Source organism: Cucurbita maxima, unplaced genomic scaffold (genome assembly GCF_002738345.1).
Source record: "Cucurbita maxima cultivar Rimu unplaced genomic scaffold, Cmax_1.0 Cma_Scf00009, whole genome shotgun sequence".
Classification (NCBI taxonomy): Eukaryota; Viridiplantae; Streptophyta; class Magnoliopsida; order Cucurbitales; family Cucurbitaceae; genus Cucurbita; species Cucurbita maxima.
Genome location: NW_019272025.1, coordinates 3,154,528 through 3,180,645, shown reverse-complemented (window position 1 = coordinate 3,180,645; position 26,118 = coordinate 3,154,528). Strand labels below are relative to the sequence as shown.

At 37.8% G+C, this 26,118-nt stretch overlaps 4 protein-coding genes across 7 annotated transcripts; 2 read left to right on the top strand and 2 right to left on the bottom strand.

Moving 5' to 3' along the window:
* The first annotated feature begins 175 nt into the window (after positions 1-175).
* On the top strand, positions 176-3,513 carry LOC111483692. Its single transcript, XM_023129954.1, has 6 exons — positions 176-785; positions 871-1,016; positions 1,724-1,892; positions 2,638-2,736; positions 3,007-3,089; positions 3,185-3,513. Exons 1-6 carry the CDS (start codon positions 390-392, stop codon positions 3,315-3,317), a joined length of 1,026 nt encoding a protein of 341 aa, XP_022985722.1. The 5' UTR covers positions 176-389; the 3' UTR covers positions 3,318-3,513.
* A 743-nt stretch (positions 3,514-4,256) lies between these two features.
* On the top strand, positions 4,257-9,715 carry LOC111483691 (U-box domain-containing protein 45). 4 transcript variants are annotated; one of them, XR_002718408.1, is made up of 3 exons: positions 4,257-4,620; positions 6,046-7,035; positions 8,628-9,715. XR_002718408.1 is itself a non-coding variant. In XM_023129952.1 (3 exons), exons 1-2 carry the CDS (start codon positions 4,310-4,312, stop codon positions 6,818-6,820), a joined length of 1,086 nt encoding a protein of 361 aa, XP_022985720.1. In that variant the 5' UTR covers positions 4,257-4,309; the 3' UTR covers positions 6,821-6,859; positions 6,891-6,909. The 4 variants fall into 4 exon arrangements, 2 of the variants coding, with proteins under 2 accessions (XP_022985720.1, XP_022985719.1); XR_002718409.1 differs by lacking the exon at positions 8,628-9,715 and adding an exon at positions 7,140-7,508; XM_023129952.1 differs by lacking the exon at positions 8,628-9,715 and having other exon boundaries at positions 6,046-6,859; positions 6,891-6,909.
* Positions 9,716-11,100: 1,385 nt separating this feature from the next.
* LOC111483687 (phototropin-2-like) lies at positions 11,101-22,086 on the bottom strand. Its single transcript, XM_023129945.1, has 23 exons — positions 21,573-22,086; positions 20,802-21,328; positions 20,031-20,213; positions 19,553-19,644; positions 19,222-19,480; positions 18,811-19,024; positions 18,420-18,490; positions 17,878-17,984; positions 17,571-17,620; positions 17,352-17,456; positions 17,095-17,154; positions 16,877-16,966; positions 16,414-16,490; positions 15,819-15,903; positions 15,416-15,496; positions 15,128-15,231; positions 14,751-14,800; positions 14,090-14,196; positions 13,534-13,656; positions 13,360-13,411; positions 12,960-13,072; positions 11,675-11,815; positions 11,101-11,491 (listed from the first exon to the last, which is right to left on the bottom strand). Exons 2-23 carry the CDS (start codon positions 21,290-21,292, stop codon positions 11,378-11,380), a joined length of 2,769 nt encoding a protein of 922 aa, XP_022985713.1. The 5' UTR covers positions 21,293-21,328; positions 21,573-22,086; the 3' UTR covers positions 11,101-11,377.
* Positions 22,087-23,842: 1,756 nt separating this feature from the next.
* LOC111483693 (tetraketide alpha-pyrone reductase 1) lies at positions 23,843-26,058 on the bottom strand. Its single transcript, XM_023129955.1, has 6 exons — positions 25,786-26,058; positions 25,506-25,672; positions 24,948-25,136; positions 24,587-24,749; positions 24,300-24,492; positions 23,843-24,168 (listed from the first exon to the last, which is right to left on the bottom strand). The coding sequence occupies exons 1-6, from the start codon at positions 25,910-25,912 to the stop codon at positions 24,009-24,011; spliced, it is 999 nt and encodes a 332-aa protein (XP_022985723.1). The 5' UTR covers positions 25,913-26,058; the 3' UTR covers positions 23,843-24,008.
* Positions 26,059-26,118: the final 60 nt, after the last annotated feature.

Genomic DNA, 26,118 nt, shown 5'->3' with positions numbered 1-26,118 from the left:
TTAATCCTCAACTAATTTCTTAAGCACCTGATTAATTAAGAACTTGGTTTGATTTATTTTCAAAGTGTTTATAAACAATTATTTTATACTTCAAAAAAAAAATGTTACTGAGTACTTACAGAGTTGATCCAAAATAGAGTATTATTTAAAAGAAAATTTCATAAAATCTGTAGCTTCACAAATTCAGAAGCAGCAGGAGTGAAAGAATTGGCTCTCAGTCAGAAATGAATGTGTGGTTCGACACTTGTTTTTCTATAATCAAGTTCAAGTCGGCCATGAATTGGTGACGGAAAAAGCTTCGGATTCTTATGTTTCTTCATCCGCTCCCGCCACCGTTCTAAAACCCACAAAACTTGTCGCCAATTCCTAATCAAAATCCAAATTCAAACATGATATCCAATATCAATCTTATCTCCTGCAACTCTTTCTCACCGTCTCCTCCTTCAAGATTCTCAAAGCTTGGAATTCTCCATAAAACCCAAACTCGAAACCCCCAAATCATCCCCTTCAAGTATTCGACATCGGTCTGCCCCGGCATCAACACTCGTCGAGATTCAAGCTACAGAAAAGTGGGTCTGCTCCAAAAATGGCGGAGTGCGTCGGCAAGTCCGAATGCGGGTGGCCCAGTTGGGGAAAAAGCGACTCCGGTGGAAAGTGAGCGCGGCGGTAGCAGCAACGGCGGGAATGGTGGGGAGGGCAGAGACTGGACGACTTCGATTTTACTGTTTGTATTGTGGGCTGGTCTTATGTTTTATGTTTTCATCCTCGCTCCAAATCAGACTCCGGTAATTACTTGATTGCCTTCTTGTCTGTATGTTTCCTGCAATGCATATGCATCAAATGCTTATATGTTTGCCTGAATATTTGCAGTCAACGGACTTGTATTTCTTGAAGAAGCTTCTGAACTTGAAAAATGACGATGGTTTCAAAATGAATGAAGTGCTTGTCTCCCTTTGGTATATTATGGGGTTGTGGCCCCTTATCTACAGCATGCTGCTGCTTCCTTCTGGTAGAAGGTACCTTCATCTTCTTCCCCCAAATTTGGAATTCATTCATTCTGAGAATGTTTGAGCTACTGAGTTGATTGAACGCAAAAGCCTTTTGTTTCCATGTCCAGCTTTTGGAGTTGATAATGAGTATCATAGATTGTAGTGGGGTAGCCTACATGTCAAGTGATTCAAGCTTTTTTCTCCAATGGAGTGTTTGAGATTATTAGCAAATCTTACATTGGTTTAGGTTGGAGAGTCGAACAAAACATTCCTTATAAGGGTGTGGAAACTTCTCCCTAGTAGACGCGTTTTAAAACCTTGAGGGGAAGCCCTTGAAGGGAAAGTCAAAAGAGGACAATATCCACTAGCGGTGGCCTTGTATTGTTACAAATGGTATTAGAGCTAGATAACGGGCAGTGTGCCAGCGAGGATGCTGGGCTCCAAGGGGAGTGGATTGTGAGATCCCACATCGGTTGAAGAAGGGAACGAAACATTTATAAGCATATGAAAACCTTTCCCTAGTAAACGTGTTTTAAAACTTCGAGGGGAAGCCCTTGAAGGGAAAACTCAAATAGGACAATATCTGCTAGCAGCGCGTTTGGACCGTTACATCATCGGCCTCAATGCAGTGTGTGGTTAGCTTTAATCTGATGGTTACATGCAGCTTAGATAGATTTTGGACTTCCAGTTCAATTCAAATTGCATTATAGTGACATAATTTCTTTCAAGTGCAGTTCAAATAGCAATGTTCCTGTCTGGCCTTTCCTAGGACTGTCTTTCTTTTTGGGTGCTTATGGTCTTCTTCCATATTTTGTACTTTGGAAGCCGCCACCGCCTCCTGTTGAAGAAGAAGAGCTCGAGAGATGGCCTTTGAATTTTCTCGAGTCGAAATTTACTGCTGGGGTATGGAAAATTCTTCCCCTTACCATGAATGTTTTTGGAAGAAGATTGTGATGGTGCTCTCTTTATCTTTACCATTGTCATAGCCAAATATTATTTTGAGAACCATCTCATGTTGAAACTAGTTTTGAAGAAACGTTGAAGACAGTAGCATAGCCATTATCTTTTCTGAAAATCTGACCCTTTTTTCACATTAAAAGAATCATCATGTGAGATCCCACATTGATTGGAGGGCGGAACGAAACATTTCTTATAAGGATGTGGAAACCTCTCCCTAATGAACGCGTTTTAAAATCTTGAGGGAAATCTCGGAAGGGAAAGCCCAAAGAGGATAATATCTGCTAGTAGTGGGCTTGAGCTGGTACAAATGGTATCAGAGCTAAACACCGGGTGAGGTGCCGATGAGGACGTTGGGCTCTCAAGGGGTAGATTGTGAGATCCCACCTCGGTTGGAGAGGAGAACGAAACATTCCTTATAAGAGTGTGGAAACCTCTCCCCAACGGTCTCAAGGGGGGTAGATTGTGAGATCCCACGTCGGTTGGAGAGGGAAACGAAACATTCCTTATAAGGCTGCGGAAGCCTCTCCCTAACGGACGCGTTTTAGAACCTTGAGAAGAAGCCCGGAAGGGAAAGTCCAAAGAGGACAATATCTGCTAGCAGTGGGTTTGAGCGGTTACACATTACTATTTCTCTCTTTTTTGCTTCAACAGTTCGATTAAAAATGAAAATTAACCAGGTTGGAATCAGATAACATTTGCTGCAGGACTAGGCTTATTATTCTATGCTGGATTAGCTGGTGAGAGTGCGTGGAAGGAATTCTATCAGTACTTCAGAGAAAGCAGATTTGTAAGTCTAGCAGTTTGTTTTTGGCATACTGTTATAGTTTTTTGCACCATGTCTTCATGTCTGTGGTGGGTACTCGCTATCTCGCGCTACCTATCGATTGTGTTGTTAAAACGCTTGATTTGTAGACTAGTTGAAGAACATTTTCTTGCTGCTGCTACTCCTGGAATCTGATTGATGATCAATAGTTTTGGTGTTTAGATATTTATATGAACTTTCTATCATTGGAACGTCATATAGCCTAACCTCGATCTCGAAACGTTGTTGATGCAGATCCATGCTACGAGCATTGATTTCATGCTGTTATCTTCATTTGCTCCATTTTGGGTTTACAATGACATGTCTGCCCGAAAATGGTTCGATTACCATCTTGTTCTAATCCTTCTTATTCAATTCTATGTTAGCCTTTTGGACATCAATGTTTCATATCATTGCAATGAATTCATTTCAGGTATGACCAAGGTTCTTGGCTTCTTCCACTTTCGTTGGTGCCATTCTTGGGTCCTGCCTTGTATCTCGTCCTACGACCAATGCCAACGACAACTCCCGTTCCACTCGACCCTGCTGCTTCTGAACCGAAATGATCTTGGAAAAGTGAACTGCAAAAAGGAAACTTGGCTGTAACGGTGGGCAGGAGCTTCCAGGTAAAGGGAGAAGTTTTGTACTTCACACACGGTAGATTAGGAAACAGGTACTTGAAATGATTTGTGTTGTTATGTAATTATGTTCATGGCACAATATATTATGCTTCCAACAGGGTTGATTTTGGCCATTCCATCCCTTGTAATTTCCATTTTAGAAAGAAATTATAGCATATATTGTTCGGTTTAGCTTGCTACGTATCGCTGTCAGCTTCACGGTTTTAAAACTCGTTTGTTAGGGAGAGGTTTCCACACCCTTATAAGAAATGTTTCATTCCTCTTTGTAACCGATGTGAGATTTCACAATCCGCTCCCTTGAGGGCCAACGTCCTCGCTAGCACACTGCCCACTGTCTAACTCTGATACTATTTGCAATAGTCTAAACACACTACTAATAGATATTGTCTGCTTCGATTTGCTATGTATCGTTGTTATTCTCATGGTTTTAAAACACGTATGTTAGGAGGAGTTTCTACACACTTATAATAATGTTTTATTCCCCTCTTCAACTGATGTGAAATCTCACAATCCACCCTCTCAAGGGCCTAGCATTCTCGTTGGCACACTGTTCGGTGTCTAGTTTTGATACTATTTGTAATAGTTCAAGTTGTCGGTTTTGGTCTCTTACCTATCGTCATCAGCCTCATGATTAAAAACTATTAATTTTAGAACACCTCATCTACTTGATTAATATTATTATAATCGAAACAATTCGAACATCTAAATTCTTAATATATGATCTAGACCCGTTAGGAATCCTTAATCACTCCTTAAGTAATATTTTAATCAATAAAATAAAATAAATTCGCAAGTTAATATTCTTATTATAAGAATTTGGTATTTCATATCCCAAAAAAAATGTTAATAAATATAATAGGGGAGAGACTGAGAGTGAACGGGAGAGAGTTTCAGAGAGAGTGTGGCGTCGGAAGAGGATGAAGCAAGAGGGGAGAGAAGAACAGGAAGATGAGATCGTGTTCGAGAGAGACTCGGAGACTTCGAATCATAAAAAGCAAATTTTGATCTTTCAGCTTTCTCAAAGGCTAATTCATGGCGACCTTCTCTCCCGAATCGAAGCTGCCAAAGATTTGAGGAAGCTCGCCCGTAAGTCTTCACCCAAGTCCCGCTCCAACCTCGGCGCTTCCAGTCTGATTCAACCCCTTGTTTGCATGCTTCTCTCTCCCAATCTTGATGCCCGTGAGGCCTCTCTTCTTGCCCTCCTCAATCTCGCTTCCCGCAATGAACGGTTTGTCCATCTCCTTCCATTTCTTCTCGCGCTAGTTTCTGGTTTACATGCCCGTAGTTGTTCTAATTTACTCATGATTTTGAGCTTCCTGGTTGTTAATCTCTGTTTTTATTTTCCGTTGGTTTTATTTTGCTATTTCATGATCCTTTCATTCGACTGTTCATTCATGACCTTTTGTAGAAATCCATTTAGTTGTATAAAATCAAGGCCGCACAGCACAAACCTGATTTATACTCTGATACTGAACTTCTCGTCTTTTCTATTCCCCTCTAATTTCTTCCCCTGGAAATTTTGATATAGATGCAGTAAGCAGCAGCGAGCTTGGTTTTGATTTTAGAATGCCATTCTTGACACCTTAGTTTTGAATTCTGGATTTACTACTCCAGTTGGAAGGATCAGTCGACTGGATTGTTGGGAGAGGAGTCCCACGATGGCTTACGGCTTAAGGAGTTGATCATGAGTTTATAAGTAAGGAATACATCTCCACTTTCATGAGGCCTTTTGGAGAAACCAAAAGCAAAGTAATGAGAGCTAATGCTCAAAGTGGATAATATCATACCATTGTGGAGGTTCGTGATTCCTAACATGGTATTAGAGTCATGTCCTTAACTTAGCCATGTCAATAGAGTCCTCTAATGTCGAACAAAGGGGGTACTTTGTTCGAGGGCTCCAGAGAAGGAGTCGAACCTCGATTAAGGGGAGACTGTTCAAGGGCTCCATAGGCCTTAGGAGAGGCTCTGTAGTGTACTTTGTTCAAAGGGAGGGGTGTTGAGGATTGTTGGTTGAGGAGTCCCACATCGACTAATTAAGGGGTTGATCATGAGTTTATAAGTAAGGAATACATCTCGATTGGTATGAGGGTTTTTGGGGAAACCAAAAGCAAAGCCATACCATTGTCCAAAATGGATAATAATCATACCATTTAATCATACCATTTAATCATACCATTGTGGAGGTTCGTGGTTCCTAACAAGATTGTTCACTCGCTTGTTAAACTTATTCCCTGGGCAATGAAAGTTATGAACATGATTATTTTGTGGTTGGGATCAAACTATCAACATTAAGAATGGTAATGGGTATTTCATCCTCTGAGCTATACCCGGATTTTTTGTAAGGACGTGCATGTTTAGACTTAAGTTTTGGTTTACTTAGATTTTAATTGCTACATTTTGTAGATTTGGTCGAACAAATTTCGTCAAGGCTTTTGTTCTCTCTCATGTAACTGTGTTATTAAAAGGAAGAACCATTTGGGGGCTATGGCTTCTAAATTAACCATAAGAACTCTTGTCTAACATGCTAATTGAATAGGCAGTTATATGAGTTATAGGTCATAAGCTGATTCTCTTCTTAGCTTCAGTTTTATGTCTCATACAACTGAATCTCCCACATTGTTTCACAGCATTCCTATTATTTCTTTACTATCAGGAACAAGATAAAAATAGTTGCAGCTGGTGCTATTCCCCCGCTTCTAGAGCTGCTGAAATTCCAAAACCTTAGTTTGAGGGAACTAGCCACTGCAGCAATCCTGACCTTGTCGGCTGCGGCTTCGAATAAACCGGTCATCTTGTCAGCTGGTGCAACATCTCTTCTGGTTCAGATTCTCATTTCTGGAAGTGTTCAAGCTAAAGTTGATGCAGTGACAGCTCTATTCTATTTATCTGCCTGCACTGAAAACGAGAATTGCCTTATGATGCTTGATCCAGGAGCAGTTGCCCCTCTAATTGAGCTCCTCAAAGAATGCAAGAAACATTCGAAGTTTGCCGAAAAAACTACATCCCTGCTTCAGATCATTTCCAACTCGGATGAAGGACGAACTGCAATCTCCAATTCAGATGGCGGAATACTAACTTTAGTACAGACAGTTGAAGATGGATCTCTTGTGAGCACCGAGAATGCAGTGGGAGTTTTGCTTTCCATGTGCCAGAGTTGCCGTGAGACATACCGCGAACCCATTTTGAAAGAAGGTGCAATCCCTGGCCTTTTGAGACTCACAGTAGAGGGCACAGCTGAAGCACAAGATAGAGCTCGCAGGCTACTGGATTTGCTTAGAGATTCTCCTCGGGAAAAGAGAATGAGCTCAACAGATCTGGAGAGAATTGCTTACAAAATCGCTGCTGAAGTTGACGGCGTAGGACAAGCAGCTGAAACTGCCAAAAGATTAATGCAGGAAATGGTTCAGAGGAGATTAAACACTGCATAAACTGCATCTGGACTCGCTCACTCGCTCCGTTTTGTACATTTTCTTTGATGTCTTCTTGACATTCCACTCACTTCTTCTTCTTCTTCTTCATCTTCCAGGAGGTAAGTCTTGGGAGATGGCTTGAAATTTCACTTCTAAATATTAGGATCTGGTTTGGCCATTCTCTGCTACTTGGATTTTCACTGAAGGAAGTAGCAACTCCCATTGCTGATGAGGTTAGAAACATTATTAGTTGATTGTATATTTTGACTCTGATCTTCTTCGTACATAAAGATTATCATTTTGTACATGAACATCTCTTCTGATATCATTTTCTTAGGCTGTGGGAACTGTTAAGTTAAATTTGGTTCAGCCTATTCAATTTTCAGCTTCCCAGGCTTGTTCCACATTCCTAAAGGATGCAATCTTTAATAATATAGGGCTATTGACCATTCTAAGTAAAGCCTTGTGGGCTAAATATTCAAACCTTTTGTTGATTGTAGGCCATGATTTATGAAATTACCAACAGTTTTAGTTTTAGTCTCTTGATCTTCATAAATTTGAAGTTATCCACACTATATAAATTAACTCAACCATGAGAACAAGCTTTCCCCATTCAGACAAATGGTAAGAATTTTGGGGTACTTTGGGAACCATGTAAGGAGCTTCCTCTCTAATATTTTTTATTAAGCCCAGTTTTCTGAGGCAATTTCTTTGTACACCTTCAAGCCATTTGCACTTTCAGACTATTTCTTGGATGCTTTTTTTTTTTGTCGAACACTTTTACTCGGGAAGAACCATAGGTTACGCTGAGGATTGTTAGGAGAGGAGTCTCATGTTGGCTAATTAAGAGGAAGATCATGGGTTTATAAGTAAGGAATACTATCTTTATTGGTATGAGGTCTGATGAAACCAAAAGCAAGCTAAGTGAGTTTATCTTCAAAGTGGATAGTATCATATCATTGTAAAGGGTCATGGTTCCTAACATGTCAATAGAATCCTCAACTGTCGAACAAAAGGTATACTATGTTACCCTTTGTTCGAGGGATGACAATATCATACCATTGTGGAGGGTCGTGGTTCTTAATAGAGTACTGATGGTACCTTGCGATGCCATGGAAGAAAGAACAGAGAAAAATTCTTCAACTAATCACCTTCCTAATCTAGTAGGGAAGAAGGTTCACTTCAAGCTTTAGGGAACATTGAGCAATCCGTGCATCAAGCAGTGGAAAGAAACCATTTCCTTGTCCGTTATCAATTCGAACTTTAATAGATAAAATACTCTCTATTAAAATACTCAATATGTTTGATCAATTATAGGACAAAAAACAAAACACACATAATCGATAAGAGAAAGCTCGACTCATACCTTCTCTCAACTTTTAACAATAAAAGACTAGAAAAAAAAAATCTTATTGGTCTTACTAGTCCAGCTTATAGAACGATAAGTTCACGAGCTTCAAAAATGAAATAAGCTACTCACCTTAGAATTCAACTCGAAAGTAAAAAATAATCTATATATTTTTTGGTACATCATATCAATTACGACAGTTATGACGGTGATAATTATAATGTTTCATAAATGTGATATAAAAAATAATTTATGAATGTGGATAAGACACTTATCGCCATTATAATGAAATTTCTCATTTTTTTGCACTATTATTTCAATGGTAGGTTCTTCTAAAACTAGATTCGGTAAATATAAATATAAAAAAAATATAAAAAATATAAAATTTAGACAGCTACTAATTTAAAAGAATTTTTCTTTTTAATATTTTTTTAAATAAAATGAAAAAATGTAAGAGTTGTTTTTTTGGGCCGGAAGAAAACGTTTGAGCCTGAAAATAAATTGAAGGCATGGGAAGCTTTTCTGGTTCCTTTAAGCCATCGCCGCCGGCCGCCCATCGTCTCCCCGCCGGAATCATCGCTCGACGTGAAGAGAAGTTGAGATTTTCGAAAGTCGATGAACAGAAGAACTATATATAATACATCCTTCTTCTTCAATCGCGAAGAACCTCCACTTGAAAGTGAAAGGATTTGGCCCACGCCTTCCCCCAAAAGTCAGACTCCACAGACCTTCACCTCCAATAATTTAATGGCGGAATCGACGACTTAATCTTCCTCTTCACTCCTTCAATCTCTTATAAACTGCTCTCTCCTTCAATCTCCTTCAATCACTGCACCGCCATGTTAGGTTTAATTTTTCTCAATTCGCGTATTGGACTCGCCATCATTTTCTTCAACACTTTCGTATGGATCCCGTTGTTTCGTGTCAAGGAAGCGATTCTCGGTGTCGCTAGTGTTTTCCGCCTCGTATCCTTACCGGAAATGGACAGCTCCCGCGGCGGAACTCTGCTGGTTAGAAGATACGAAGAGTTGCAGAGGAGCGATGATCGAGCGGAAGAGGAGGAGATGTGCTCCATCTGTTTGACGGAATTCGCGAGAGAAGATTCCGTGTGCAAATTGCCGGACTGTGCGCACGTTTTTCACTTCGATTGCATCGAGAAGTGGCATGAGAGGAATCGCTTCACTTGTCCTCTCTGTAGATGCTTCTTCAACATCGAGAAACACCATGAGAGGAAGCTCCGCTTCGTTGTTCCAGATAATCCTTCCTCCCTATATTATTTCTTGCAGTGATTTCTTCTTTTCTTTTTGTTTTTCCATATCGATTGTTCTACTACTGTATATTGCTTTCGGATTTGGAAATTGCTGTAGAATTTCCAGTTCTTTTGTGTAAAAATCTTTGTTCTCTGAACTTCGGAACGGATTTCCCTGTAAATGCAACAATTTCCTTCCCGGGAAGGTTAACCAGAAAATCAAGGAACGGTTCTTCCTGGGATTGAAATTATTTGGAAATTCTTCTGGAACTCTTGTTCATTAATAATCAGTATCATCTATGCTTTAAATTTGTAATATTTTTTCATTTTTTGGAGTACGATTTATGATGTAAATTATCATAAAATATGAAATTTTCAAAATGATTGGATTGAATGATGAATGAGGATAAAAACAATTAAGGGGAAGATGCGTAATCTATGAGTTTTTAGTATAGTTTCAAAATAACACTTTTTTTTGGTGAACTTTTTGGATAATTCTTTCATGTAGCTCGAAAAGAAAATACATCTTTCGTATCGTCAAATGAATGTATTTGTAGGAAAGTCTCGGAGTGGCTGATCCCCAAGAAAATGGAAAAAGATTGAAAATCGCCAACAATTGGTTGAATTGGAAGAATAGGGGATCGGGACCAATCTAGGCGAAGAATAGGATAGACTAAAGCCTTTACTTTTTGTTGTTGTCGTCAGTAAAGTGAATAAGAAAGAATCAACTATTTGAAAAACCATACTCGGGTTTTTTAAAGGCTTGTTTACAATTTCATAATTCATATGTAACGAAGGAGAACCGAAACTGAACTCATTTTCTCTTTAGATTAATGCATAGGTGATCTAACAAGACCTCTTATAATATTATTAAGACTTTTTCTTAAAAAAAAATTATTGAGACTTAATTATATAATTTGTTTCAAATGTCAATGCATGAACTCAATTTCTCAAACCCTAATAAAAGCCATCGCCCTCTAATTTGACCAATTCAAGTGGATATTCAAATGTTGGTAATTTTATGATTAATTATTTGTTCATTGGATTAGTTTAGTTGCAAAATATAATTAAATATACCAATGAACAGAGAGATTATAAATTAATTATGAGTCTAATTTATAATTTAATAAAGTAATTGAAACTATATTTTTCAACCCTTATATTTATTTTCTCCCTCTCCAAATATTTTAAGAAGCAAATATATTAAGTCTCTTGGGAAAAAAGCAACCTTTTTAGAAATACTTTAGTTGTCAGCAGAAAATGACTTCCTTTCCATTGTGATTCCTATAAGAATTTGACAGCAAATCCAATATGTTCAGACATATTCTGTTCATAATGTTCATTCTTGAACAGCAACCTTGTTAACTTCAACCGTACAAAATGCTAGTCGATATTGTCCTTTTTAGATTTTTTCTTTCGAGCTTTCCTTCAAGATTTTTAAAATGCGTCTGCTGGAGAAAAGTTTCCACATCCTTATAAATAATGTTTCGTTCTCCTCTTCAATCGATATGAGATCTCACAGTCCGTTTTAAAAACCTTGAAAGGAAGCCTGAAAGAGAAAGTCCAAAGAAGACAATATCTGCTAGCGGTGGGCTTGAACCATTACAAACATATTTTGTTCTAACAATCAAACGATGCCATCATGTGACATGACGACATTGGTTTTGTCTAGATGAACTTTGCGATCAGATCATATTTTGACAAGAACATAGAGATGTAAGCTAATTTATTGCTGAAAACTTTATAGACAGTCATTACATTAGACTTGAATGTAGAAGGATTACGACCTGAAATACAAATCACCTGTCGGATACCCGGCGACATCGAAACTTTAATCACAATGAAGGTAGCCTCACACTAACAAACAGCAATTATCGGGGAGGCCATGTATGCCGGTAACGAACCGAGACTTATTAACATGTAACAGGTAAGAGAACCATTGTACTGCGTGTTCAAGTTTTTACTCTGGTGAGGAACTTCAGAAAAAATCCATATCCACTGAGCTAAGCACCCCATCATCTTCCCAGTTTACGTTCTTGTCTTTTTCACCTTTCCCAGTAAGATGAAGAGGCGATTCTAATGGTGGCGGGACCTTCATACCAAAAGAAACGAGCAGATTTTAAGAACATCATCTCTGTTAATGGCTGCTAAAGAGTTAAACATGGTTATGTTCTTTGAAAGATCTTTGACAGCCAAGTTCGGTTCGGGTTTTTTGAATTGTTCATAGATGTTCCTTACAAGCAATATAGGTTTCGAAAGTAGAGAGCATCCGTACCGTACACCGGATCAGCGGCCAGTTGATTGATTGGAAGAAGGGGTGCTGTTTGATTTCATTTGCACCTGTACTCGAACCTAAACGTCTGGTGGGGTCTCTTTGAAGCAATGCATTGATCAACTGCCTTGCTGCAAGACTTACCTGGAAGAGTATGCAAACCAGTAGTAGGTTTTTGAAGCATGGAATTGGAAAGCACCAGTTACAGTAAAAAACCTCAAGTTTAATGCATTCTACAGGGACCCATGAACTTCCCCCTCCATAATTCTAACAAGACAATCAATATTCTCTTGTGTTGTTTGTGAAAGAAAAATGGTACTTGAGGAGGCCTAGAAAATGCTCGCCTACTAGCGAATGGATGTTAAATGGCTACCTATGACAGGTTCAAGACCAATAACTTGTTATGTGTTGGCTGAGCCTCAGACATTGTTTGACCAATTAGCAAATGCTAGTTAGACTACCGTCTTGTTGTTGTTCGAAGTCTCTTCTGTTGCAAGTTTATAAACCCCATACAAAGTAACTTCACTTGCTAGTTTAAAATAATTCTTTTGACAAACCTGCTTTCCTAACCCAAGCTCACCACTAGTAGGTATTGTCTTTTTTGGACTTTTCCTTCTTAGCTTCCCCTCAAGGTTTTAAAATGCGTCTACAAGGGAGAGGTTTCCACACTCTTATAAGGAATGTTTCGTTCTTCTCTCCAACCGATGTGGGATCTCACAATCCACCCCCTTCAGAGGCCCAGTGTTCTCGCTGGCACACCGCCCGATATCTGACTCTGATACCATTTGTAACAGCCTAAGCCTACCACTAGTAGATATTGTCCTCTATGGACTTTCCCTTCTGGGCTTCCCCTCAAGGTTTTAAAATGTGTCTACTAGAGAGAGGTTTACACACCCTTATAAGGAATGCTTTGTTCTCCTCTCCAACTGATGTGAGATCTCACATAAAGTTTAAAAATGATCATGGTTTTCCTATCACGTGAACACTGTATAAAAACTGAATTTTTTTTTAAGCCAAATACGAGCCTTACAATGATCTTTACAACCTTATGTACAGTGATATCACATCTATATCTAGCTTGAAATTGTAGCTTATGTTACAAAGACAAGATGGTTAAAACCCCCTAAAATAGAACAAATCTCAAGCCTTAAGATGTTTTTTTTTTTTTAACTAGATAACATTTGAAGTCTTCTTGTGGCGTTTATAAACTCGTCATAACATAAGTACTATGATATTCAAAAAAGAAGCAGGGTACCAAGCAACATCTCAGTGCAATTTCTTATTTTACCTGAATGCTACTGGGAAAGGTGAGATCTTTGTGCAAGATGTTACCAAAAGTCTTCTGCCTGTTCTTTCCCCTGAAAGGCGTGCGACCATAAAGCATCTCATACAACAATATACCTGAATCCCAAACACAACCATTCTCAAGTCTTGAGTTGGAAAAGCATCACAAGAAAATGATAGTAAAAGAAGCAGAGGTGAATGCTTATCCAACAAAAACAGATGCGTAGAATAAATAATTTGATGATATAAATATGGGAATGGGTAGTCGACTAACAAGAACATAGTTTTGGAATATACGTAGGATCGAGTCATTACAGTGCCATGATTTTGCTTATGGAGAAAAATAGGAACGGGAAGTGCTAAGAGGAAAAGGAAAATAGTCTAAAAGTGCACCATGGTCTTACCAAGAGCCCACCAATCGATAGAGCTGCTGTGACCTTCCCCTGTTATGATTTCCTGCAATTGATGCACCAATAAGGGACTTGAGAAGAACTAGATCGATGAAATCATCATCATCATCATCTTATATGTTTTCTTAGTATGAAGTAGGTGAATGCATAACTGGGGATTCACCATACAGGAGCAATATACTCTTCAGTTCCAACGAAAGAATTTGATTGCGTGATCGGCTCTGCAACAAATACTGGTGGTGGTTGACTTCGAGATCTCCTTCTACCGTGATGCAATGGATACTTCACAATCTATGATTCGATGAGTATAATTAGAATTAGTATCATCCACACGAAGTAGACGGGATCTTATAAATGTCATTAGAATGGAAGTTTACTGGAGTGTAGATCATATAACTAGAAAATGAGTATTTCAACACGCAAAATGCATGAGATAGTAAATGAACTAACAGGTACTTGATCAGGAGGAGAAGCGTTCTAGGATGAAAGAGCAGCTCATGGACCGGAATCCACGAGCTCAGAATTAGTTTTTTTAACCTCCATGTCAGGGGACTATGCACTTCTCTTGTTACACTTTTATTTAATAATATATCTTCCATGATGCATGGCTTGGGGCTTGTTTCATATAATTAACACCATTTCAGAACTTCAATAATATGAAAAGCTTGAATATGAGTCAATAAGAAGTGCTCTTTAAACGATAGAATATGAAATTGGAAGGCACCTGCGGTTTGCAGGATGTCACAAGTGATAAATCGAAGTCAGCAAGTGTAACATGCCCATCCTTCTGGAGAAGAATATTTTCAGGCTTCAGATCTCGATAAATGATTCCTGCATAAGATCATGAAAAATAAAAATCCAACATAAGGAACTCGAACGGTTTTCTCTAATGAACAATGCAGTTTATCTTGTCATACAGTACACCTTCCATACTATTGAGTATTGAAATTAACTAATACTCAGTTACAGTAAATCTATGTTTTAAATCCGTTGTGTTACCATGGGGATTATTTTGAAGCCCATTACCAAAATTATTTGGAGTTCAAAATTACCCAAAATGGTAAACACGAGATAGAATTCGATAAAGCTTCGTAGGCCAATTTCTCTCCTAGCTGGAGACTTAGAATAAAAAAAGGAATATGATTTTTTAGTATGTCTTTAGAGACCATAGGAAGTCAAGGGGAAATTAATGAATTTTCAAATCTGTATCATCTTCACAAATGAAAGTCAAAATGTTCTTGAAGGGAACAATATTTCATCATTCAGAAAATCCTACTGTAAGTCGATGTTATCCTCAGACGACTGCACTCAAAGCATCAGAAGAATAGGAAGAAATATTGCATATATGTCAGATGAAATCGAAGAAACTAAAAGATCAAAGTCACCTAGACAGTGAAGATACTCCAAGCCAATGACGACCTCAGCAGCATAGAACCTGAAAGACGAGAATGGGGCATAATAAGTCAAGAGCGTGAACATGGATGGTCATGAACCTTTGACTTCTTGAGTCGAGGTTATTGCCTAAATCAATTGAGTTGTACTCAAGCTCGTAAAAATGGTGTGCTGTTGATTCAATACTTCATTTTGCTTTTTCACCTATTTCTACAGCACAAGACCTCTTTCAAGCAATTAAGTTAAAATTATCATGGATGGTCACAGTTCCTTGCCCCACATACCAAGAGATCAATATAACATTCAACTTCCACGTATTGTAGGTAATAATCAAAGTTAGAAATTCTTGGTGTTAATCAAAAAAGGGTACCTTGCAGAATCCTCTTTAAACATTTTCATTGGCTGCTTATCAAGTAATGCAAACAACTCCCCACCAGCACAAAAGTCGGTTATCAAACAAACGTGTGTAGTGGTCTGGAAAAAAAATACGGATAAAGATATCACTATGCAGCTATCTTTCGTAACATATGCATGGTTAAATGAGATATAGTTAAAATTCATAAACATTCCATATTTGTATAAAATGAGCAGGACTAGTTCTAAAAAGTGCATCTAGAATTAGTTTGGAAATAAGAAATGGAATAAGACATGATTGCACCTCAAATGAAGTGTATAGTGTTGGAAGAAAAGGATGATCCAGAAGCGCAATGATTTGCCTTTCAATACATGCTCTGTGGACCTTCAGAAAAAAAATTAATCACAAATTACTCTTCAAACAAGGTGCTTAGATGAAGTAACTACATAGCTAGCTGGTGCATTCGTTCAAAACCCAGTGATACTATACTGAAGCATCTGCAACTATCTGTTCCAATTTTCAGAAATTTGATAGTCATTTACCTGTAGATATGTTTGTGAGCAGAGTCTCTTTTAATCTTAAAAGTCTCGTTTATTTAAGATGCATGAAGTGTTCTTGATTCAATCATGAACTCTACAGAGTACTTCAACTGTCTAGAAGAAGGCATAAGCTTCTAGTAAATCAAACAATGGTTTTCTTATAATACCTTGTTTCGATTCAAAAGTGCTGATTTCTCCATTGCTTTCAAGGCATAAAGTTCACTTGTACCTAGAAGTTCCACCAGATGAACACTGCAGCAAATATGCTGCATAAGTTAACAGAGCAGGTGCAAAAATTAACAAGGCTTGATGACACCAAAAAAAGGAACAAGTTGGCAAAATTTCCAGAAAGTACATAACATGGTCGAAAAAGATAGTAGGGTACCCTTTGCATCAAGCTAAAAGAAAAGTCCAAATAGTAGCCCCCAAGGTCCAGATAGAATAAAACAGAAAATTTGGTACAGTATGATGGCCTTACTTCTCAAAGGAAGCGGCTGTGTGGTTCTTCAGGTATATATATTTCTTTTTAATTAAAGAAGTTGTCTGAAAAAAAAAAAGTTGTGAAAAGAGAAATTCAAGCGAAAACGAGTACTAACTCCAAAACTTTACATGAGAGTAAATGAATGAAATCCTCCCTTTTCAAGTCGAGCTGCTTCATAGTGTTTAGAATCAAACTTAACACCGTTCACTTCCTACTTAGTCTAGTATAAAAAAATAAAGAAGAAATAATCATGTACAATGCCCCATATTACACTACATTACCTGCCAGTGTCTCCACAACCCAGTGGTTTGATTGGCTTAAAATGTTGGAGTCCAATTTTTTCACCACGTCGAATAATCTGCAAAGAAAATGTAAATTCTCAAGAAGGAAACTTAGCAAGATACAAAAACCAGAAAAAATATTTCAAGAATTAACATCATGGGCAAAAGATATTGCAATGGCCTCATTTGCTCTCGTGGACTAAAACTGTAAGATCTCTCGTTGGTTGGAGAGGGAAACGAAGCATAGAATAAGGGTATGGAAAAATTTGGTGGTTGTTTTACTTTGCAGGATTTAGAAGCTTAAAACACAAAAGTATGAAGTCAAGAGGAACTTTGGCGGCAACATGACAATTAAAATTTTGTTGAAAAATTCAGTCATCGTAACAAAACAACGAAATGAGCAGTGGCAAACGGTCACACTTTTGCAAAGAAGATAAAAGAATACAATGGTACATAAGTTAACCTTCTGTATAGCAGTCCAAGAAGAACTGTGCTTCTTATGAGGCCTGGGGAAGACTGGTTGGGAATGAATTGACCACAAATCTTCTGGTCTCTGAAACAGGAGCAGTTGTATAATTAAACTACAGCATAGCTATCGAAGTTCAAAACACAACGATATACATATCAATGTGAAAGGCTAGTTCTTTCAAATTCAAACATAGAGCAAAAGAAATACCTTACCAAATTGGCATCAGGAAGTTCACGGACAGCCTCATCAACATTCTCTGCAGTGGCTTTAACCTAATAATAGGACAAAAAGTGGGCCATCCTTGATATTTAGAGATAAATAATTACGAAAAACACTGAATAACTACAATATGAACTTCTGTGATCAATACCAAACTTTTTTTTTTTTTTCAGGAAATGAAAAGAGACTTATGCTCAAGAAAAACAAACTCACCAAGGGAGTGAAAAGAATAAGAAAAATAAAATTATACCAGCTTGGCACTTTGCAGCTCTGCTGTCTCAGAAAGACGGTTTTGCAAAGGTTCCACATGACCACTTCCATCTAGTTGTACACCAATAAAATATTGAAGCTCTCCCTATAAAAATAAAATGGGGCTTAGAAGAAAATGTTAAACGGGATATAATTTGCAATACGACATTGTAAAATTTAAGTATCAAGCAATGCTTAAGAAGAAAGTTCTAATAGTTACCATTTCATCTCGCATCGGTTGCAAGTGGAACAAATTCCAGAACTTCTTACCTATAATTCATAAAATCAGGTAATTTTAAAAGCTGCTGCTAAAAGATGAAATGAAAAAGGTTTCAAAGCTCAAATCTACATGGAATTGCACAATATAAACTTAAAAGAACGAAAGAAAAGAAAACTCTGTATTAAATATTATCATTCAAACTAAATCTAACTGAAGTAATATTGACAAGTAAAACTCATTACAGTTGATCGTGTTATCGGTGTCCATCCAATGTGTTCATTATCATAACATCACCGCATCTTCTTACCAGTCTTGGTATAGTTGATCAACTGAACAGTTACTTCTCTTTGTTCCCTAATTGCATCCCTTATCCTTGAGACAGTGTCTTGATCTGTTTCAGGTCCTTGAAGAAACCTGTGAGATGAACAGGAAATGTACTACATTTATTATGAAAGAAAACTTTCTGCAAAAATTCATTTGAAAGTTCGACATAAGTTCAAATGGGCCCAGTTTTTGCTTGAGTCGATGCTTCCTTGGCCATGTAGAACATGGATTAGTGTTAACCGACCAGAATATTACCGTAGGAACAAATTAACTAAATATAATGTAGTTAAATTGTTCCCAGCTGGTTCTATATTTAAGCATACTACTCATCTTCAAAATTATGAAGTTTATTCATATTCACGTCGACCAAGGTATGAGGGAGAAAGAGAAATGATGGATGGCATGAAAAAGTATGGAAAGATTAAGTGAAACTTAGAAAGGTTTTGACTGAAAGTAGACAAAAAAACACAGAACAAAACAATACTTTTTATCAAATTAATAAACAATATGTGACGATGTCCTTACCGACAGTTTCGTCCCAAAATTTCTTCACGTGTATATTCTGTCAATTCAAGAAAGCTGTCGGATGCAAATATCTGCATACAAGAGTAAATTTAATTTTAAGGAGCACTACATAGCATCTACGGCACTAAGCAGAAACTTAAGAATCGTTATTTACAATTTTTATTACAGTATGCAGTTTAAACATGACCAAAGTTTTTGCTAAGCTTGCTAATATATTAACTAAGAATGTTGTGCAGTTTAAACTTGCTAATATATTGCTAGAGATACATTATGAACTAAAATTTTCTTTTCTATGAACACCTGAATATTATTCCACATGTAGGATTAATAAATTCATGTTTCAGAGCCATTTTAACTATAACCTCTCCACAATAAGAGAAAGTGGTCGTACAATTGGATTATCCGGAAGCCTTGGATCCGTAATGACAAAATTTTTCTCAATGCGCTCCAATGTGGTAGCTAAATCAATTCCTTGGCGAATATCCCTTTCTCTTTCAGAACGGTCCCAACTATCAGTCCGTTCGATTTCATCGGTCATCAAAATTTCTGGTTCAAAGGCTATTACTTCAAGCTTCCTTGAACTGCTTAGAGACTTCCCTTTGAGCCTGCAAGATGGCAGAACAAAGAGAATCGTGAATCAAGTACTACAAAGTGATAATTACATATCATATTAACCAACCATTTAGTCCGTGCAGTTATGAAATTAGAATTAATTGCATGAGTTCCAAAGGAATTAAACCTTCCATGGCCAACATTGGCATAAACATAGTGAAACGATCAACAATTAAGTAAAATAACTCACCCCGTGAAAGAAACCCGACTTGATAACCTAGGTTTCTTGCCTAAACCATCATCTCTCAGGTCCTGTTGAGGAGTCTGTCTTAAGGGTGTAGCATTTGCAGCTAGAATGGACTTCGGAAGAACATAGTCAAGATTAAACTTCTCCAAATCTTCTTTTTTTCTGGTGGTGTCATGACTCATTGCTCGATAATGAGATCGGGGATTCTTTACAGTCTGAACAACCTCTGTGATCGAACCCATTGCCTTTTCCTTCTGGCGAGCTAAAACATCAAAAGTGAAAATTAGAGGTGAAGGTAGCATCACATGCCATAGAAATTTGGAAGAACAGTTACCATCATATCGGATTAATGACTTTGGCAATCCGTTTGGTCGTAATGCTTTATCATTTATGCCTTCTGTGTACTTGCTTACTTCTACCTGCATTCTGCCATAGAAAATACCATTCTTTTGAGGTTATATTTACCAAAAAAAAACATCAAAATAATAAAACCAAAGCTCCAATAAACTGTACAGAAGTAATTGGAGAAACTTTAATTTTTTTGCATGTAATTTATAGTAGAAAGATTTTCAAGTCAACATTGCTTCTTCAATTTCTTAGTTCATTACAGTTTTACACTAAGACTTTTGTGGTCGTGCATAACTTTCTTTATTCTCTTTGTATTTCAGTAACTCCAAGTCTTATCATTATGATTATTCTATCAAAAATTCATGCACAGGAAAAGCAGAGGCAGGACTCGTGACAGTCAAATGTGCGTGCAAAAGTATCTGCATTAGCAAAAGATGAGTCAAAAGACGAAGAAGAAATCAAACCCAATAAATTTGATAGTATTGCCATTGTCATCCTTGATAGGCGTGACTGTCAGCAGATTCCAGAAAGGAGTGCCATTCTTCTTGTAGTTCAAGAGCCTTCCGCAGTAGCTTTTGCCATTTTTCACTGCATATCGAATTTTGTCAACTTCTTTCTGGTCCGTCTCTGGTCCCTGAAGAAAACGACTGCCACCCAGAAAAAGAAAACACCAACAAAACCTCCGTCAGTACCATAGTAAGAAAATTTAAGCTCAGTGCAGCTTCGCTGCAAGTCAACTTTCATTTTACTGTGCTCCATTTGAAATCCAACCATCTTGGATAAGCAATGCATTTAGCCTAACACCCAAGACTTCGAAAACTGGTTATTCGACCAGCATCTACACTGCCCAGCTGGGGCTCTATCAAAAATTTAGAAATAGCAATGTTGTAGAACCAAGCAAGATGCATCTGGGCCTTCCATGGCTAGCTTGTGCGTGTATATATATATATATATATATATATATATATATAAACTAAAATTTTCCCCCTTGCAATATGCAGAAAGGACGAAACTTTTTGCAAATTAGAGAGAGAAGGGAATATGGGTTAACTTACTTTCTGAAAAGAGTAAATGATTATAAATGAACATCTTTATTGGGCATCTCTTTTGCCACTTACTATTTGACCCAAAATTGTACTTCTCTTGGAGTGCCTTTTTCACACAACTTTTACACCAAAAAGCTCTTTACTTTTCTATTCTTTTCCATTTTAGAACGCATAGTGAATTGATCTTACCAGTTCTTTCCAATGACCTCCTCTGAAGCATAACCAGTCATGCCAAAGAATCCACTGCTCGCATACACGATGGGACACTCTGGTTTGGTGGCATCAGAGACTACAAATGTCTGTTCCAAAGAAGACAAAGCATCCTTTAACTCTTGTGATGCCCTTGGAAAAACTCCAGAAGTTTCATTGCTAAAGCTTGAAGTTCTTTCTGTGACACTGATTTTCTCTGATAATCTTTTGCTGCCCCCTCCTTCCCCTGATGCTCTCCCAACGGCCTTGAAACTTCCCTCTTCCACGTCCGTCTCCACCACCAGTCCCCACTCCGCCGCCCTCTCTGCTATGATTGCTTCTGTTGATATTGCCCCTATGGCAGAAGCTTGCCAGCTTTTTCTGTCTACTTTTGCTTCATTTCCAGGAGTGTTTGTTGTGTTTGATTCTCTGTCAAATGCCATCCATTTTTCGGCTGGCTTGTTGCTGCTGATACCTCCCTTGTCCTCCATTGTTAATGTCTCTTTTTAGTTTGTGAACAGAACCGCCTACCATGTAATGTCGAATTAATAAAGGGATTCACCAAGGTTTCTAAGTTTTAATATACTAACAAAATAAAAACAATCTTAGAAGCAAAACAGAGCTTGACAAAGGAAAGAATTCGAAAAACCAGCTGCCAAAGAGACTAGCAAATGAAAAAAAAGAGAAGAATCATCTTCCCCAACAAACCAACCATGCAAAACCCAACATAAGTACAGAAAATGCAGACAAACAGGAAACAAACGGCTGTACCTGCATGATTCAATTATATGGAAAAACAGAGTGAACCCACTTCAAAGCAAGTGAAGTAAGCAGAAGCTCCAACAAATGGGAATTTTTATACAAGTCAGAAACTCTCAACTGAACTCTGAAAACCCAGAAACCATTGCTGGGTTTCAAAGTGAAATATCAGACCCAAAAGCTGTCTGAGGACTTTGATCGAACAGGTGGTGTGCAGAAGGGATGACAGTCGAAGATAAAGTCCCCATTCGCCAATAAATATGCCCCCACCCAAACGAATTGCATACCCCATGTAAATTGGAGGAAATCCCATGATGACCGTTGATTCAAGCTCAGTTTATCCATAGTCTTGTCTCTTTATCAGATTTCCCCACGAGAGAAAAACAAAAGAAATAAAGGGAAATACAGGGAAAGATTTGGATGGATAATACATGAGGCCACAGAGCCTCCGGGACCGCATGAAACAAGTTTCTCCACGTACTAATCACTGAAAATTGAACCCCCAGCTTCTTGATTCCTGCAAAAACTACCTGCTTTGCTTTGCCTTTTGGTTGCTTTGATGACGTTTTAGAACTGTTTAATTTACCTTTTTTACACAAAATAAAACAAAAAGAAGTACTCTTAAAATATCTGAATAGAATATAATATTTAATATAATTTAATACTTTAGGAGAAGATAAATATAATATTAGTAACAATAAAATGGTATATAGATAAAAACTATTGGTCTCTCTTCATTTTTTTTTTAACAAAATTCTATTTATTTCTTTCAAAACTCCCATTTTTCTATAATTTTATTTTTTTAAAACTTATTATTTTTTATAAGAATATAGAATCCTGTAATAAATGCGTTTTAAAATTACGAGATGGTGAGATCACCCGTTAATTGGATTTTAAAAACGTTGAAGGGGAGCTCAAAATGAAAAAAAAAAAATTAAAAAAAAAGGAAGCTCAAAATGAAAAGACCAAAAAGAACTATCAAAGAAGTGAGATGCCAGCAAATTGGTTTGAGATAATATTCATTTTTGTAAAGGAAAAGGAAAGGTGCGGTGATAAGTGTAGGCACTGGGCGATTTTGGTGCAAGGCGTCCACACGTTGTTTCTGTGGTGGCTGTATGGGGCTGTGGGGGCTGTGACTGCCTGCCCATTCACCATCAATGTGCCATTTCAATAAGGAATCTGAGGCCAAGCAATACTTAGCTGACACGTCGAGCATGTTTTTTCGAGAGTATTAGGTGAGTTGAATTTGAATATGTTTCAGTGGCGTAAGCATTGAACTGACTTAATCTTTGCATGGCTTGTTGTAAACCATGTCTCAGTTGCTTGCTGATAGATTCCACCTCAGTTAGAGAGAAGAACGAAGCATTCTTTATAAAAGGTGGGAAAACCTGTCTTTAATTGACGCGTTTTAAAAACTTTGAGAGGAAGCTCAAGAGGGAAAGCTAAAAAATGACAATATCTTTTAGTAGTAGGCTTAGGCCCTTATACTTGCACTCTTCATGCACTTGGTGGCATGATGTGTTTGGAAAGCCTATCAAACCTTAAAAGGAATTAATCATACATATTACCCACACATGTTAGGTGTGGGCACACATTGTACTAGAAAAAATAGCCATAAGATAAGGTGGGGGCAAAGGGAACATATATGGTCGAGCCAAAAATATAAATCAATCGAACATTAATTATGTTCATTATTGATACCACAAGTATACCTCAATAATAAATGTGGTGTAATCATTTATTGTACCTAAAAAGATTATTAGTTATTTGCAAATATGAACGTCGTTGACTTAAGAATTTTTTTTATTGAGACTAAAAGTTTAAATCCTCATAATGAATATAGCTAAGAGAGAGAACCTGAGGTGTTTGAGTTGGAGATGTAGAGAAGAGCTCATGAGGCGCGTGAGTTGTTCGATACCTCATACTTTTGATCAATCATCTCCCCTATTAGGACGTACAACTCGACGTATGGCTTGACAATGAGGCCCCGTCTCGACTCCCATTTACTCTCACCATTCCATCATTAGAGAAGGGGTCTCAAGTTAAGACTTGCCAAACCGAGTTTCTTCAAGTCGAGTTTCTCACTCCACCCCGAAACAAACATACACGAGGCTCGAGTTGAAGTCGGGGATGTCCTAGAATAGGTCAACACACTCTAATGCTTAAATTACTGTCATTTTTCTTTGTTGTATGTCAACTATACCTTTTGTTGTTTTGATCGATTCATACAGCAAATAAGGTTAAATTTCATGGAAAGAAAAAAAATTTGACAAACCATACCATGAAAACATGAAAAATCTTCGTTATGAAACATGAAACCTATTCAAACTCGAAAAATTATTCAATAAAGGGATAAATGCGAGCATGGATTTTTTTTTAATATGATATATAAACCTTATTTTTGTATTTAATGACTGCAAACATGGAGGTTTAAAGTGATTTTCCAGTTTAAGGGAGTGGTATAAATGAAGGGGAAGAGAGATGGCCTTGCTCCAAGAAAGATGCAACGCAGTCATCAAACATCTCTTCCACAGACTTGAACTTCATCCCCAACTTCTCAACCTTTGATATGTTGAAATCATAATATGGTTTGTTTGATGCCTCAAACCTGAAGAAAAAATGCTCATCCATGTTCATATCATTCTCAACCTCACATTTCAACATAGTTTCCAAAAATCAAACCAATCAAAGTTTCTTATCTAAAAGAGAAACTCGATAGTTAAGGCGATCGAAGTAAACCTTTTCGAGATGGGGAATGAAGGATAGCGAGACAATAAGCGTGGTGCCAAGTCGTTGATTTCCAGCACAATTGAGGAGCAAATATATCTGCCTTGAGCATCTTTGTTCTCAAAAGCGAGGATGTGGCAGAGTGCAGCATCATCAATATGAACATAGCCTATCCTTCCAAGTGATTGGAAAACTTCTGTTTCCCCTGCATTGTTTCATAATAATAAAGAAAAACTCAGTCTATTTGATTCCCAAAAACCAAGACTGCAAAAATCGCAAGCCATTTAAGTTTCACTTGCCTTTAAGCAGGCCAAGGACAACAGCTGCTGTATAACATAAATCAGGCGACAAACTAGGCCCGATGATCATCGAAGGGAGCACGGTTACTAAATCAATTCCGTTTTCGTTGCAGAAATCCCAAGCTGCCTTTTCTGCTAGAGTTTTTGCAAGAGCATACCACAACTTTTGTTTGATGTCCCATACAAGGTGTTTTTTCGCAAGAAAATAGGAAGCACAACAGTCATGTTAAGTTAGATTCAATAACGATGTTGAAAGTAGATAACACAGCAAGAGCAAATTTCTAAGGATCAAATATAGTTTCCAAAAACAAGATCCTTATTAAAAGAATGAATTATTTGGATGAGGATTATATGATGGCACCTTGAGTCTCTCACACAGTTGAACAGAGGTCCAAGATGACTCATCCAATGGTATTTTGGGGTCAAAATCTTCTCTTCCTCTAACAGTTGAGGAAGATGAAGTGAGTACCACACGCCTTAGAGATGGGTTCTTCTTGCATGAACGTAGCAGATTCAATGTGCCCTCAATAGCTGGTTCCAGCGTTTCGTCCTGTTTGTATTCCAAGAAAATGGTAAAGAAAGATAAAGAGTTTCTCAGCAATTGAATCAGAACCACCTTTTTTCTATGGAAAGTAGTCTATGATCTTGAAATGGCAAACAAAAGTCTGGTTAAATTTTAAATGTGAATCTTGAAAGATTAAGTTAACTCTCATCTATTTGTTTTAGTTTTATGGCAAGCCTTGAAGAACGTAATCCATGTGTTAATCCATATCTGAAAAGTATTGGATAAACATTGTATTCTAAAGAAGAGAAGTTGAATTTGATGAGAGCAAGCTTCGATGAATTCAAGGGCACAACGATCACAAGAATACAAATAAGGCATAGATAATCTATCCGCTCAAGTTCTCAAGGATTTTACCTTGGAATGGGTTGCATCCAAGACAGGGGAAGCAGTGTGGAAAACGCCATGACATCCCATCACAGCATCATCGAAGCTCCCACGTTCCAGCAAATCAGCCCTGACGAGTCGAAGCCTCTCCTTGGCTCCTTCCAATCTCCACAAATGCTCCACCTTCTTCACATTCCCTAAACAAATGTTTCAATCAATCAGTGAACTTCTTCTCTATGCCCTATTCTTTAGCAAATTCAAACCGGAGAGAGAGAGAGAGAGAGAGAGAGAGAGAGAGAGAGGTAGAAACCTGGATCCCTAACAGTACCAATCACATGATAGCCAGACAAAAGCAATCGCTTAACAAGCCAAGAAGCAAAAAATCCAGAAGCTCCAGTTACGCACACTTTTCCTTTGCTTTCAAGCTTCTGCTCCATTTCGTTCGAGTCTCAGACTGATTGGGCGGCAATGGCTGTAGAATGAAGCCAGAGGGGTCGAGGTTTATATAGATGTCGAAAATGGAGGGCGGCTTCCTCGTCTTCTTCAGTGGAATTCAGTAACAGTAAATGTAAGGGAAGGAGACGGTAGACCATTTAGTACTCGTGAGCCTTACACGCTAATTAAAATTTCTAACGACCCCTTT